At 41.1% G+C, this 15685-nt stretch overlaps 1 protein-coding gene across 1 annotated transcript in view; it reads right to left on the bottom strand.

Moving 5' to 3' along the window:
* RGS5 (regulator of G protein signaling 5) overlaps positions 1–7033 on the bottom strand; it is a 193576-nt gene extending 186543 nt beyond the window's left edge. The window contains exon 1 of the mRNA XM_075322271.1: positions 6848–7033. Coding sequence (XP_075178386.1) covers positions 6848–6891 — 44 coding nt within the window. The 5' untranslated portion in view covers positions 6892–7033. The remainder of the gene's footprint in view (positions 1–6847) is intronic.
* Positions 7034–15685: the final 8652 nt, after the last annotated feature.

Raw genomic sequence — 15685 nt, forward strand, 5'->3', positions numbered from 1 at the left:
GGTCCTAAAGGGGAATAGATGAAAAGCCAGCAACAACGCAACCTAGTACAATGAATACTAACAGGAGGAACAACAGAAACTCAGGGAGCATTTTGTGGAGCCAAACACTGTGACCTTCCACTTCCAGAAACCACGTGACTGTCTGTTACCAATGACACATTCATGACAACTATACCCAGAAAGCGCCGCTTGTTTCTTTTCCTTCCATAGCATTATTCCGGCCTTATTCAACTACAGGTTTCATGTGAAAGGACAGGTACAGAAACATTTTGCTTCTGTTCTTTGGGCTTAAAAGAGTAATGCAGTTAAAAGTTAACAACAGCCTGTCTAGATACACAGAGTCGTAACACTGATATCCACAAAGCACCAGCTCGGCAATCATCCAGGATGAAGAATAAAAGTATTATTTGGCAACCTGATCCTAACAGATGTAATACCTTACAGAAATAAAATGTGTGAGTGATAGAACGTTTTGTGATTCTAAAAATATCTCAGGATTTGGTTCATGTCCCTCATAACTTGCCCAGGTGATAACAATTGTGCACATCTCGGTTCAACATTATGTCATGAATGCAGAATTAATATGAAGGCAACATCATAAGTTTATATCAGCACAAAGACTGAGTCAAGGGCTGATCTGTAAAGTTTCCAAAAAGCAAAGTGGAAAGAAGCAGAAAAACAATTTTTTTACAATTATGTTCCAAGAATGTTTCCATTCTGAATATATAAAGCTTCTCCTGCTGCTTCGAATTTTTTCGTTCACACTTGTCTTTGTAAGCCACGGCCGCGTCGGAGGATAGTGATGCTCAGCATTATCATATTAAAAAACTGCTAAACTTTTTGCTTGTTGTTTTATTTGTGCTGTGATTGTGGGATGTCTTTTATTTATAGAATAGTCCAATCAAACATTCCATAAAAAAAATGCTCTACAAGGAATCACATCCATGGAGATGCTAGAATGAGTTTGCTTCAAAAAAACGCCACCATAACGTTGGAGGAGATGGAAGAAAAGGGTTAATCCGCGCTGCCAGAAGAAGATCCCTGAAGATCAGTGGAGATTAAGACATCAGATTTTATTGTTCTACGCGTTTCGGAGCTGTATAACCCCTTCTTCAGGAACAAAATCAATAATCTACCTCAACACGGGATTATAGTGGTTGTGTCTATAACACAACTACACCAGGTTAGTGCATCTAATTAAATTCTTTCTAGTACCACCGGATAAGACACCATTTGCGCCCCCCTTTTGTGTCATTTCAGTTTCATGACACAATGCCACCATAACGACAGCTTCACAGTTTCCCTATGCAGATCATAGTGACCTTATTAACAATTTAAACCAAAGCGTATGCCTTAAATAGTGGAAACTAAAGATTATTACCAGTACAAGCCAGATAATAACCCATAATTAGTATAAGAAAAAAGGAGAGTACCCCCAGTGCTATTCAATAATTGGGCACATGCGCAAAAACTAAAAATTACCCCACTAATGGTAAGGGTTGACCCAATGCGGGCCAACTAAAGATTACTCCCTAATATTTGGCTAAGTGCATGTTAACTGTTGATTACCCTATTGACCGTGTGGTGAAATTCTCAGAAAGTCCACTCGGCGGGGCAGAGAGGAAGAAATTGGACCATACGGAATTTTCTGATTTTCATTGTTTTAAAAAGTGGAAGTTTTATATATACATAAGCCCTTAAAAGTATCATATATTAAAAATTAATCAAGACTCAATCACCCAGATCTCTGGGCAGGAAGACCCCCAAACTGTTCTTTGATGATATCTCATTATTGTATAGAATAACAGTGCTGGTCTGGGTCGCGTTGGTATAATACAGACCTTAAAATGCTCCATATTTTCTAACAAAAAAACAACAGTTTAATGTTAGTTATCAATGTCACTGTCTATAATTTAATATTAAAAGTCATTAGCAAATCTACTAATCAAAAAATCTCATTATTATCAAATTTTCCTTAAAGGGAAGCTCAATGTACGCTATCAATTTCCTACAATTTAATATTGGACTTGCTTTATAATTTGATTACAAAGAACCGCTGGGGGTTTATGTTGTGCATCCATAACAGGGATTATAAAATGCAGACAAATTAAGGCTGATTTACACTGGCAGATTTCTGCCCATGAGCCCATCATTAATATAACTACTTGATCGGTGCTCATTAAAGGCTCTCTTCCATGGACCAATGTAAACTGTACTTGGATGGATGATCTTTAATAATACAGATTGTATATAGTTGACAGCACATTCCCTGTTTACAAGAGATCAATGATTTTTAGGTGGAGCAATCAGCCATATCAATTTGGTTGTTTGTTGGCTGATCGCTGCCATGTTCATACAGGTCAACAATCAGCTATGAGCTATCATCGGCTATCAATTCATTTATAAGAATCTTGAGGCTTTGTGAAAGTGGCCTAAAGGTTTGACATACTATGTTCCTGTTTTCTACCAACAACACATAATGGACATTAGAAGGGAACTGAAACAGTTTTGGCATTTAGGGCCTGATTACTCAAGACCGGCTGGTCTTCATAAGGAGGCGTGCTGGAGTAGAGGTGCCTGATTTATTAGGAGGCACACGCCAACCAGGGAATCAGGTGAGTCTGACAATTGGAGTGTATTTCCTTGCGCCTCACCTCAAATCTTAATCCAGTTTGGAACTTGTGGCGTAATGTATGCCGCAGGTCATCATGATTAGAGATGAGCAAACCTGAAAAGTCAAGTTTGGTGTTCGTACCGAACACGGACTTAACTAAAAAGACAGTGTTCGAGTTTGAAGTTCGGGTGCTTTATGTATGCTGAACACTCGAGCAAGCGTCAGTGTGCTCGGGTATGCTGCGAAAAGTATTTGAATGGCTCATGTTGGGGGTAACAAGAGCATTATCAGATGTAGTGTGCACCAAAGAAGAAAAAAAATGGAAAAAGCCCACAGTCCCCTGGAAGTGTTTTGTTTACGTCTGGCTTCCAATGGGGTTCAGGTCAAGTTCAGAACCAAACTTTATCTAAAGTCCGGCTGGACCTGTCAAGCCAAATTTCCTCGGGTCCACTTATTTCTAGTCATGATATCAATGAGTATGCGTTATCACGACCCGTCCCTCCCTCATCACACCCTAATTATGCTTATTTGGAAACGCCTGGCTGAAACTGGTGTGAAAACAAAAAAATAGCTACATTTTTGTCCAACTCCGATTTGTGCCAAAATGTTGCAACTTCTAATAGCCTATTACACCAGAATTGTGGCGTAATCTCTTTAATGAATCGGTGCTGGTTTTACTAAGTGTCTATGGCTTATAGTTATGTAATTCTGAGATATTATCATCTGTGGCCTCAATTAAGGTTTGTATTGAAGCGCTGGGACAGACCTTCTTGTGAAATATCACCATAATTACAAAGCTACAATAGTTTACCTGTTATTGGACGGTATAACGCCACAGTGTTCTATCTGAATAGACTTATAGATTAATTTATATCGTCTGCCAAGGGAAATCTTGGGAAATCTATTAGTAGCTTATTTATTTATAACTTATCATTACAAAATGTCCATGATGTTGTAGATATTGTTTGGCATAGCTCTGTTTTTCCATTACAAAAACACCTTGGGGTATTATCACATTCTTCCTGTTTTTTTGGGGGGGGCGGTCCTATAGTTACAAGACTCAATTTGTGCCATATCTGTGGTGTACTCAGTGATAAAAAAGAGAAAATCTCATTAAGTATATACCCAAAGGTATCATCAGTGTCATCAGTGTGTCCTTTTGCCATGTATTCAGTCATTATGAGTCACCATAATTGTATTGAAAAGCAAAATCAACTCTACTTTTAATACACAAGCGTACAACACAAAGTGTGCCGGATTTGCCACAGAGCATCCTTCTAGTTTAGTGGTAATGACGGGTAGACGTGTGCAACTATATAGTCATCATATAGTTCAGTTGAATGTCTGGTGCTCGAATGTGCATGGTGGCTATCTACAAATGGTCTCTCAATGGTAATTGCCACACATAGTGTTCAAAGAATGTATTCACCCCATATATTGCCCTGTGTTACAAATTACATGCATTCATAGTATCTATCATATGGGAATCCCATCAATCGGGAAATATATCCTCCTGTATCAATTCAGGTGATGACTTTGTTGTAAATGTATATATGATCTTTGTGTTGCCAGGCACAATTATAAGGCTACTTACCAACATATCGTTAAGTCTCCACATTACAGCCCCAATACCAGAACGTCCAAAAGCTCCATTATTAATATGGATGATGAAATGGACCTGTTTTATGGCGATGAAAAAATTAACTAAAGGTGTAATATGGGTGAATTTCTGAGTCCTTTTTACCATCTCAAATCCTGATCCAACCATAGGTCTAATCACGTGTAAATTTGGCATTAGACATTCTCTGACTGTATGAACCGATATTATACTTGGCAGTGACAGATAGATCATTATTAGTGATGAGCGAGCACTACCATATCGTAACGAGCAGTCGAACGTTCGGATAGGCTCAACTCATAAACCGAGTATAACAGAAGTCAATGGAGAACTTGAGCATTTTTCGAGTTCCCAATTGACTTCAATTATGCTCGGTACACAAGTTGAGCCCATCTGAGCTTCCAACTGTAGGTTCCAAGTGATGAGCACCCGAGTATGGTAGTGCTCACTCATCATTATATATTGACATCTTGAAGACAATTGCAATATTCCTTCATGGGCACAAAGATCTGTAAACAGGCAGATAAGCAATGGTTAATATAATATAATTGTGCTTTTCTATTAATGTCCACAAGATTGAGAATTCACCCTATTGCAACAAGTTTGGAAATAAAGATTTCCAACTGTTAGAACTAGTAGAGCTGTTCTGGACCAATACCAATCCGTGCACTTAAAACACCAACGGATCAGTTCTTAACATTTGATTGATTTCCATCAGAAAACCTTTCAATGGAAATTATGCACTGGAGAAAAATGTAATAAAGCCTCCAGAGAGTTAACGTGTGTATATAAGTCAGGCTTACACTGAGCCTGGAAAAAAGCCTAATTTACAGGATGCTGAAGATTGGTTAATAAATCCAAGTTCACTGAACCGTGTAACTATCCGGAGCAAAGTCATAGATTTACATGGCATTAAAGCTACAATTTCCATGGGGAATTTAATGTATATTTTTATGAAATGAAATACTTTATCCCCTTAGTACACATTTTCACACATTCAAATGTAGCAAAGCCGAATTTATTACTGAACTAATATATTTATGGGAACACTACAACACTCAGGACGGCAGCTCTATCACAAGAAAGCAGTGTGCAGCCCTATTCTTACTGTGAAAGCGCATGAGAAGATACCAGTCAACCCTGGTACAAGTGCCGGTGTGTGGCATAGACATATATATATATATATATATATATATATATATATATATATATAGTACTCAAAAAAGAAGACAACCCTCAAATAGAAGATGCAAAAAAAGTGGGACTTATTTATTAGTCCATCTGGAGTAGCAAAGAGCCTTTCTCGAGGTTGAAAGAGGTTCAATAGAGCCATAACATTGCCACATCAGATGGAGTAATAAATAGGTCCCACTTATTGTATCTTCTTTTTGAGTGCTGCCTTCTTCTTTATTTTATTGAGAACTGTGTATGGGACAATTGGATGTTGTCCAGGAGTATTTTCACCATCAGGTATTCGACTAGTGGGCTGCTCTTATATTTATGTATAAAGTCAGAGTGGTAAGAGTGTATATATATATATATATATATATATATATATACATATATATATATATATATAGTTGTATTGCATACAGTAGATATATATTGCACTGTGTGTGTGTATATATATATATGTATATATATCTACATATATATATATATAATATATCACTCCAACTTTCTGTACGTATGAGACTAGAAAGTATAATTCTCAGGTATGGAAAACGGAAAACATGATATATATATATATATATATATATATATATATATATATATATTATATATATATATATATTTATATTTATATCATGTTTTACGTTTTCCATACCTGAGAATTATACTTTCTATTCTCATATATATATATATATATATATATATATATATATATATATATATACATATATATATATATATATATACACACACACAAAAAATGATCATGATATAAAAATATATATATATATCTATATATACAAAGATTTCCATGTTGAAAATGAATACCCAAGACCTGTCCTTTCTTTTATTACACATACATAAAGTTGGAGAAGATGCAGATGCTCATGTTTAACATTACCCGTCCCCCTGGCCCTCTGCTGTTAGTGGAAACTTGAATAAATAATATTATTGGGCTTTTATCGGGATTTACTAATGGGTTTTGAGATTTGGATATAGATAATAACACAACATCAGATCGCCTGTACAGGGCCATCCACAACGTCCCATCGCAGGTCATCATCTCTCCTGTGCAGCAATACATTGATAAACCCTACTCAACCTGCTAATTCATATTTTTTCTTCCATATTACAGACCCGGATGAGAAAATACGGTTGATAGAAAGTCCTAAGAACTGGTCCCTAAAGGAACTTTTTGCTGAGCTGTAATGACAATAGAAACAAGTGCATTTCTATTTCACACTGAAAGTAATTGTATTGTTAAAATTGTGTTCTAGAATGTCTAATGAAGAAATAATGCAAACGAGAGCTTAAATAAATGCCTGCAGTCCTATGTAACAGTACACATTCCAATTAGTTATTCCAGATGATAATTACAGATCTGCTCCATATGAAGATAACATGTACCCATCACTCCCAGTAACCTATCCCAGTTCTCTCACCTCTCCAGGCAGGTATGGGGCAGAGCTGCTAATCCTTTACACATTTTGGATTCTTCAAAGTGAGTCTGGTCCTTGAGAAGTAACTGGAGATATCTTGTTCCTTAGAAGTGCTTGTTTTTGGAGACAGCTGTTTCTGCTTTCTTTGGTGCAGGAGCTCTCTAGTTCTCGCACTCTGAAGCAGTCTCATACTAGCAGAAGTATATAGAGGTTTCACCCTGGAAGAGAGCCAGCCCCTCATCCAATGACATTCTCCTAACAGGCTGCACCACACTCACATCTCCGCTCTCCTCAGGGTTAGAGGGGACACAGACCCTGGAAGGAACAGAATGAAGATGGATTCTTCTAGTAAACAATTTTACGTCACTCCAGAAATTTATATTTCACCATTGGCTATGTTAGTTTTAGTCTTTATCTAAGAAGTGTATCACTAGTTTTGATTTTTAAGATAGTAATATTAATGATAATATTTTTACTTATTTGATATCATAACTAGGGATGATCGAATACCTCAAATATTCGGCAACGCCCATATTCGATGAATAGGTCGCTGCTATGCGACTATTTGCGAATATTCAATGCGCAATGTAAGTCTAAAGCCCGCTACACACGCTTCAATATATCTCACAATCCGTCGTTGGGGTCAAGTTGTAAGTGACGCACATCCGGCATCGTTTGTGAGGTATCTGCGTGTGACATCTACGTGCGATCAGGATTGAACGCAAAACCGTTGATCGCAAACACATCGTATCTTTGTCTAGAATTGAGCGTTTTGTTGCACGAACCTAGCCAATTATAACATGTGACATCCCTCATACGATTTTGGTGTCTGATGCTATGTGCGCAGGAGTGCGCTCTGCACCGCAGCTTAAAAAAGGTCTGCTTCAGAGCGCAGCTGAAAAGCTGCGTTCTGAAGCGCCTCACAATGTCTGTCATTCACTAATCTCTGTCAGTCGGTCACTATCTCTGTCCCTCACTCTCTGTCCATGTCAGTCTATCCCCCTCTCTCATATACTCACCGATCCCCGATCCCCGGCTCTGCACGGCATTCACACTGCTCCGGCGGCTTTTACTGTTTTGAAAAAGCCGGCCTCCCATTAAACAATCTCGTATTCCCTGCTATCCCCGCCCACCAGCGCCTATGATTGGTTACAGTGAGACACGCCCCCACGCTGAGTGACAGGTGTCTCACTGCACCCAATCACAGCAGCCGGTGGGCGTGTCTATACTGTGTAGTGAAATAAATAATTAAATAATTAAAAAAAACGGTGTGCGGTCCCCCCAATTTTAAAACCAGCCAGATAAAGCCATATGGCTGCAGGCTGGTATTCTCAGGATGGGGAGCTCCATGTTATGGGGAGCCCCCCAGCCTAACAATATCAGCCAACAGCCGCCCAGAATTGCCGCATACATTATATGCGACAGTTCTGGGACTGTACCCGGCTCTTCCCGATTTGCCCTGGTGCGTTGGCAAATCGGGGTAATAAGGAGTTACTGGCAGCCCATAGCTGCCAATAAGTCCTAGATTAATCATGTCAGGCGTCTATGAGACACCTTCCATGATTAATCTGTAAATTACAGTAAATAAACACACACACCCGAAAAAATCCTTTATTAGAAATAAAAAACAAAAACATATACCCTGGTTAACCACTTTAATCAGCCCCAAAAAGCCCTCCATGTCCGGCGTAATCCAGGATGCTCCAGCGTCGCTTCCAGCGCTGCTGCATGGAGGTGACCGGAGCTGCAGAATACACCGCCGCTCCTGTCACCTCCACACAGCAACTGAAGACAGCCACGCGATCGGCTGAGCTGTCACTGAGGTTACCCGCTGTCACTGTAATGCCGCTGTAATGGGCTTTTAATTGTTTACTTCAAAATAGTAAAAGCCGCCGGAGCAGTGTGAACGCCGTGCAGCGCCGGAGATCGGGGAACGGTGAGTATATGAGAGAGGGCTGCTCAATTCAGTTACTCAGGAGTTTAGCGGTCACCGGTGGGTCCTTCACCAGTGACCGCTAATCAGGACGCGACACAGACAGAGCCGCAGCATGACAATGAAGTCGGGGGAAGTTCACCCGAGTTCATTCTGACAGTGCGGCTCTGTCTGTGTCTGCTGTCATCTGCCATTCAGCTCTGCTACATGGCTGTCTGTGTCTGCTGTTAGCGGCCATGTAGCAGAGCTGAATGGCAGTGACATAGTAAAAACGCATCCCTACACATTACACACGCTTGGCAAGTCAATAAATTAAAAAAAAAAAAAAGGTGCCCAATGCATACGTCACAGAACACATGAGCTAAAGGATCGCACATAAAATTGATCAATTTAACATAGACTACTAACGCTCGTATGACAGCAAATGAACGACCTACATGCAATCTCAGAAGATCCCGTATGCAACCTGGGCGTGTCACATCGCAGATGCGATTGTACAACTAATTGCAACGTGTAAAGTGGGCTTTAGGGAAGCCCGAATAGTTGCCGAATAGCAACTATTTGGGCTTCCCATAGACTTACATTGCGCATCGAAAAGTCGCATAGCGGCGAACTATTCATCGGATATTCGCGAAGCCGAATATTGCCGAATATTTGTGATATTCGATCATCCCTAATCATAACGTTTGACAGTACTTCACAAATTTAGAGTTTTTTGTAAAGACTACTTGGTAACTCTGGTCAGACCACAACATGTCTCAGATGCAATCTCTTTGAACGGTTATTAAAAAGCCAAATCATTGAAAAGTAGGAAAGCCACATACATAAACGGGACACTGTCACTGTGAGACTTATACTCAAAAATTAATTACAAACCGATTAACACAAATCATTAGAAAAAATGTCACAATTCAATGTGATGTTCAATAAGTGTGGCACACAGCACTGATTAGCCATAGGCTTTAACATCTAGAAGGGTTTTCCATGTCACAGTTTATAGGATATATTTGATCATAGGACCCTCTCTAATCTGAAGAAATGTGTTGCCAAGTTAAGTGTAATTGTCATTTAATTTTTATTTCATAATTAAATATTACACATGAAAATAAGCAACTTTTTAAAATATCTTATCAGAAAAATCTGCTTCTTTCTCCGCCAGAATTGATCAGTCATTATCAAAATTCTCAATTCTGAGATCAAATCTGTATTCAGTGAAGACTTTCCCATTACTGAGATAGGAGATGGCGGTTGGTGCTGATGAGATTCTATGTACAGTAGATAGAAGAGGCAGGAGGGAACTGAACTTTAGCTCTTCCCTCTGCTTCTAGCTCTTCGCTCTGCCTCTAACTTCTCCCTCCTTCTCAAGCTCCTCCCTCTGCCTCTGGCTCTTCCCTCTGCCTCTAGCTGACCCCTCTGCCTCTAGCTCTTCCCTCTGCCTCTAACTCCTCCCTCTTTCTCAAGCTCCTCCCTCTGCCTCTAGCTCTTCCCTCTGTCTCTAGCTCCTCCCTCTGCCTCTAGCTCCTTCCTCTGTTTCTAACTCCTCCCTCTGCCTCTATCTCCTCCTTCTTCCTCTATCTCCTCCCTCTTTCTCAAGCTCCTCCCTCTGCCTCTAGCTCCTTCCTCTGTTTCTAACTCTTCCCTCTGCCTCTAACTCCTCCCTCTTTCTCAAGCTCCTCCCTCTGCGTCTAGCTCTTCCCTCTGTCTCTAGCTCCTCCCTCTACCTCTAGCTCTTCCCTCTTCCTCTAGCTCTTCCCTCTGCCTATAACTCTTACCTCTGCCTCTAGCTGCCCCCTCTGCCTCTAGCTTCTCCCTATGCCTCTAGCTTCTTCCTCTGCCTCTAATGCCTCCCTCTGCCTCTATCTCCTCTTTCTGCCTCTATCTCCTCCCTCTTTTTCAAGCTCTTCCCTCTGCCTGTAGTTCTTCCCTCTTCCTCTAGCTCCTCCTTCTGCCTCTAGCTCCTCCCTCTGCCTCTAGCTTCTCTCTCTGCCTCTAGCTCCTATCTTTTCCTCTAGCTCCTCCTTCTGCCTCTAGCTCCTCCCTCTGCCTCTAGCTCCTCTCTCTGCCTCTAGCTCCTCCTTCTGCCTCTAGCTCCTTCCTCTGCCTCTAGCTTTTCCCTCTGCCTCTAGCTCCTCCTTCTGCCTCTAGCTCCTCCCTCTGTCTCTAGCTCTTTCCTCTGCCTCTATTTTCTCCCTCTTTCTCAAGCTCTTCCCTCTGCCTCCCTTTGTCTTGGAATCTCAAAATCTTGGAAAACCATTGATTTTTGTACTCACATACAAATAAGATCAATATTCTATTTAAATGGGATATCTGGTACTTTTTTTTATAATGTGCGTAAGTTCAAGCAGGCATACTGGACACCCCCTTTAATAATAAAAAAAAATGGTTGAAAAATGTGTATAATTTGTTACTTTATAATATTTGTAGATGCTACATGACCTGATTGTAAGAGATATGTTGTGGCAACAAATCCAGAGTATTCATCATGAAGATGTGCTGATGCGACAATGTGCAACACACATCAATATGCAAGAGGTAACACAATAATATCTGAGAAAAGCAGACACAAGATATCCAACCCAAAACACCAGAAACTGAGGAAACATGAAGCTCTTCAGATGTGGGATACATTCTCTATTACTCCTCATTTCAAAATCAGATAGCTTTGGGATGGTGTCGATGCTTTTTTCTATTTTCAATACTCTCCCCCTCTACATGAAGCTTGGCGTTCAAGGGAACCTGTCAGGTCCTCTGATTGTCCCCAATCACTGCTAGAGTGGCATTAATGCAGATTTCTTCAATCTATGTGTTTTATGTAAATTACTAAGGCTGTAGCATTTGAAGAATCAGTTTTTAACATGTAGTGCAGCGTGTGTTAATTAAACCGGACTAGTCTGTTACAGTGTCTTGCTCTCAGGACTTGTCCTAACTAATAATGTTAACAATTACTATTCTATTAGCTTAGCTTCTTAATGACTTATGGCGTACTGTATACTTCATAATTTGTCTCCCTGCCTTTGATGCAGGATTGCACGCCAAGCTTGCATATTTCCCTGCAGATGACGACTGAATTATTCAGCCTTCATCTGCCTCCAATAGCTCCGTCAATGGCTGTTATCCTCATAAATGCCACTGTCAATCTCTGATAGCAGCATGTAACAGGTGCCGGTAGGGGTGTGCGCTGTTCTGACTCCTCACCAGCGCGCCTGTGACACAGTTACTGGACTAATTACCCCTGTGTTTGTCATCACAGTTCTCCTGTGACAACCAGCCCATGTCCGGCATTCATAGGAGAATGTGATTTCCATCCAGCCCGTGGCCGGCGTTCATAGTTGACTGTGATTTCCAACCAGCCCGTGGCCGGCATTCATAGGAGACTGTGATTTCCATCCAGCCCGTGACCGCCTTTCATAGGAGACTGTGATTTCCATCCAGCCCATGGCCGGGATTCATAGGAGACTGAGATTTCCAACCAGCCCGTGGCCGGCATTCATAGGAGACTGTAATTTCCAGCCAGCCTGTGGCGACATTCATAGGAGACTGATTTCCAACCAGCCCGTGAACGGCATTCATAGGAGCCTGTGATATCCAACCAGCCCGTGGCCAGCATTCATAGGAGACTGTGATTTCCAACCTGCCCGTGGCCAGAATTCATAGGAGACTGTGATTTCCAACCAGCCTGTGGCCGGCGTTCATAGGAGACTGTGATTTCTTCTATATACAGCAATGCTGTGGAAGTGATCAGTGTGATCAGATTATTGCAGGTTCAAGTCCCCTAAGGGGACAATTAAATACAGTAATTAAACATTACTGTACATTAAAATGTAAGAAATAAAAAAATTAAAACACACATATTTGGTTTTGCTGCATTTGTACAAGTCCAATCTATCATATTATAAAATAAATTAATCAGATGGATAAGCAGTATAACGAGAGAAAAAATCAAAACGCCAGAATCACAGTTTTTGAGCCACCGGAACAACAGAAAAAAATGTAATAACAGGAGATCAAAACATATACTGTATACCCCAAAATAATATCAATAAAAATATCTACTTCTGGCTCTAAAAAACAAGCCCATACACAGCTCCATATCCAAGAAAGTGAAAAAGTTACTGCGCTCAGAATGTCGCAACACAAGCAAGATTTTTATCCCCAGATTTCGGTAATGTTTTTGACCACTTAAATAAATAAAAAACTAAACATGTTTGGTATCTATGTAACCGTACTGACCTGGAGAATCATACTGCCAGGTCAGTTTTAATGTAAAATTAATGCTGTAAATAAAAAAAAAAAAAGAAAACAATTGCAGAATTTCCCTTTTTTTTATTTTGCCACACTTGGAATTTTTTTTCCTTCTTACCATTAAATCATTTGATAAATTGAATAGTGTTATTCAAAAGTACAACTTGTTCCTCAAAACAGAAAACTCTCCCATGACTATATTGGTGGAAAATAAAAAAAAAGTTATGGCTCTTGGAAAAATCGGAGGAAAAAAAGAAAGCGCAAAAATGAAAAATCTCTCTGTCCTTAAGGGGTTAAAGTTGATACTTCTAAAATCATTTTATCTACATTTCCACTTTTTGTACTATTTTGTTTTTGTCATTTTCAAGTTTAAAAGGAAGCTATGATTAGAAAGAATTAATATGGAGACGGGGCAGACATCTCAGGAGCAGGTCCTGTAGGAGATGTGACACACAATCTTTATACACAAGTGACATGCTACTGTCATCCGTTCATTATCTCATGTATATAATTTCAATTGTCTTTTAAGAAACCTAAAATTGCCTTCCTTCAATGTTTTTCCTTCAAATCTCCCTTTTTTATTTAAGGAAGTAAACTAAATTAAGAATGATTGGTCTTAGATAAAAACAAAAAATTGGAAATTTTAGAGGAAATAGGTTGACACATTGCTCATGCCACTGATTTTAATTTTATGGACAAATATTAGAGGCATGCTGATAAATCACTGCTGAACTGTTTATGGGCTGTTATGTAATTTATCAGTTTTTAGACCTAGACCTGGCCTGTGACCATCAGATTTGTAATCGAGTGCGGAGTTTTGGTTTTGTACAATAACTACTAGTTATAGGACCCGATCCATCACTTGTGGGCTTTTTAAATCACTTTTCTCTTTTGACTTGTGGTCTTCGCTCATGGTTTATTCACCAAGTTCAATTAAATAGTGCTTGAAATTCATGAATTTTGCACAAAGCACTAAATTGTTTTTTTTTCTGTCCTTAAACGGTCTTGTGACTTTTCACACTTTTCACAACAGGTGTACTGACATCTCTAGGAGGGCACTAGAGTAGAGTTGTGCCAAAGTTTGGAACTTTTTAAAAAAGTCACATTTCATGAGTCTGTCTAAAGGGGAAGCTATTCTTCTTGCGGAGACTGACGCACCATTCCAGCATGCAAGTGGTGAGGAGACTTTAAGCCGCAATGCTGCTCTGGGAAATATGTAAATTGTTTCTTCACGGAGGAAGTAGACGAACTCAAACTCAAGTGGCACCTATTGGAGGAGGTACCAATCCTAAAAGTCAAAATTGACCCTTTAACGAGCCTTTTCAAATGACTTAGGATTTATGCCAGATCAGAACCTCAATTTGCAGACACAGTGATGGTTGTCCCTCGTCAGTGCACTGAAACATCATGTCTGCAAATTTAGGTTCTAATTTGGTGTGCCGCCCCAGCGTCAGCAGCCAAGACTGCTTGGATCCGGATCCGCAGTGGCTCGAGGGGTCCCCGAACCCGGAAGGGGTCATGCGGCCACTCGAAATAAAAGGGAATATTTACAGGGGGGTTGTGTGTTGAGAGTTCGTGATGCCACCCACGGTGTGTGGTAAGGGGGAGTACCACCGCTGCTGTTGGGAGCACCCGGAGGTGATGGAATGGCAGCCAGGTGTTTAACCCCTCCATGGGTAGTGGGAATGCCCCGGAGCTCGGTGATGGTAGTGAGGGGATACCGTTGGGGAGGAAAGGGTCACTGCGTACTCACTCAGTCCAATAACGCTGACACTGACAACTTGTAAACCGAAATTCTGTGCACCGCTGCAGCTGGGAGGGAGCACGCCTGGATCCCATGCCGATGGTGTTGCTTGTTAGCCTGTGACCTTTCCCTTGGCACCTTCTTTACTGGTTGGCCCCTGTAATATAGAACTAGTCGGGTCCCGCTCACCAGTATGGCTAACGGAGTGAGCTTGCTCTCAGGGTTCATGCTTGTGATTTTCTGGACTGTATATTGGGAAAGTCCTATCCCCCTCGTTGCGCAAGTACCCCGATTTTGGAACGGGTGGAGAACGGATCTTAAAGGCTTCGTCCTCATTGGGTGAATTACCAGGATGCTTGAAGCTACTTCCCGGCCTAGGGTCCACATACCCCGTCGTGCCCTGGCCCCTGCCCGGAGATGGCACAAGGCCGCAGGCTGCCCTCCTCGGCAGTTCTGTGCCCCTTGTCACGATCCCCTGTGACCGGGGTTCCAGCTCCTACCAGGCCCAGACCAACGTCTGCCACCTAGTGTTAGCAAGGAGTCTAGCTCCTGTCCTCCTCCAACTGACTTGTGACCTCTCCTCACAAGAGTCACCACTGAACTGACTGCTCCTGACACTCCTGACCCTCCCTAAAAAACCCCCCCAAGTGGGCGGCCCTATTCCCTTCAGGCTACCCATTGGTGTGTCTGGTGGGTGTGGTGCAGAGTGTTTCTAGGATTTCGATTGGCTTGTTCTTAGCAACACCAAAGGTCAGGGACCCGTAACCAAGGAGGATGTGGATACCGTGCAGAAAGGCAGATTGCAAAATACCCTGTGACGACCTGATAGGCCAGGGCGTCACATTGGCATAAATCCAAGTCATATGACAAGGCTCGTTAAATGGTCACTTTTGACTTTTAGGATTGCTACCTCCAATAGATG

Source organism: Anomaloglossus baeobatrachus, chromosome 8 (assembly GCF_048569485.1).
Source record: "Anomaloglossus baeobatrachus isolate aAnoBae1 chromosome 8, aAnoBae1.hap1, whole genome shotgun sequence".
Lineage (NCBI taxonomy): Eukaryota > Metazoa > Chordata > Amphibia > Anura > Aromobatidae > Anomaloglossus > Anomaloglossus baeobatrachus.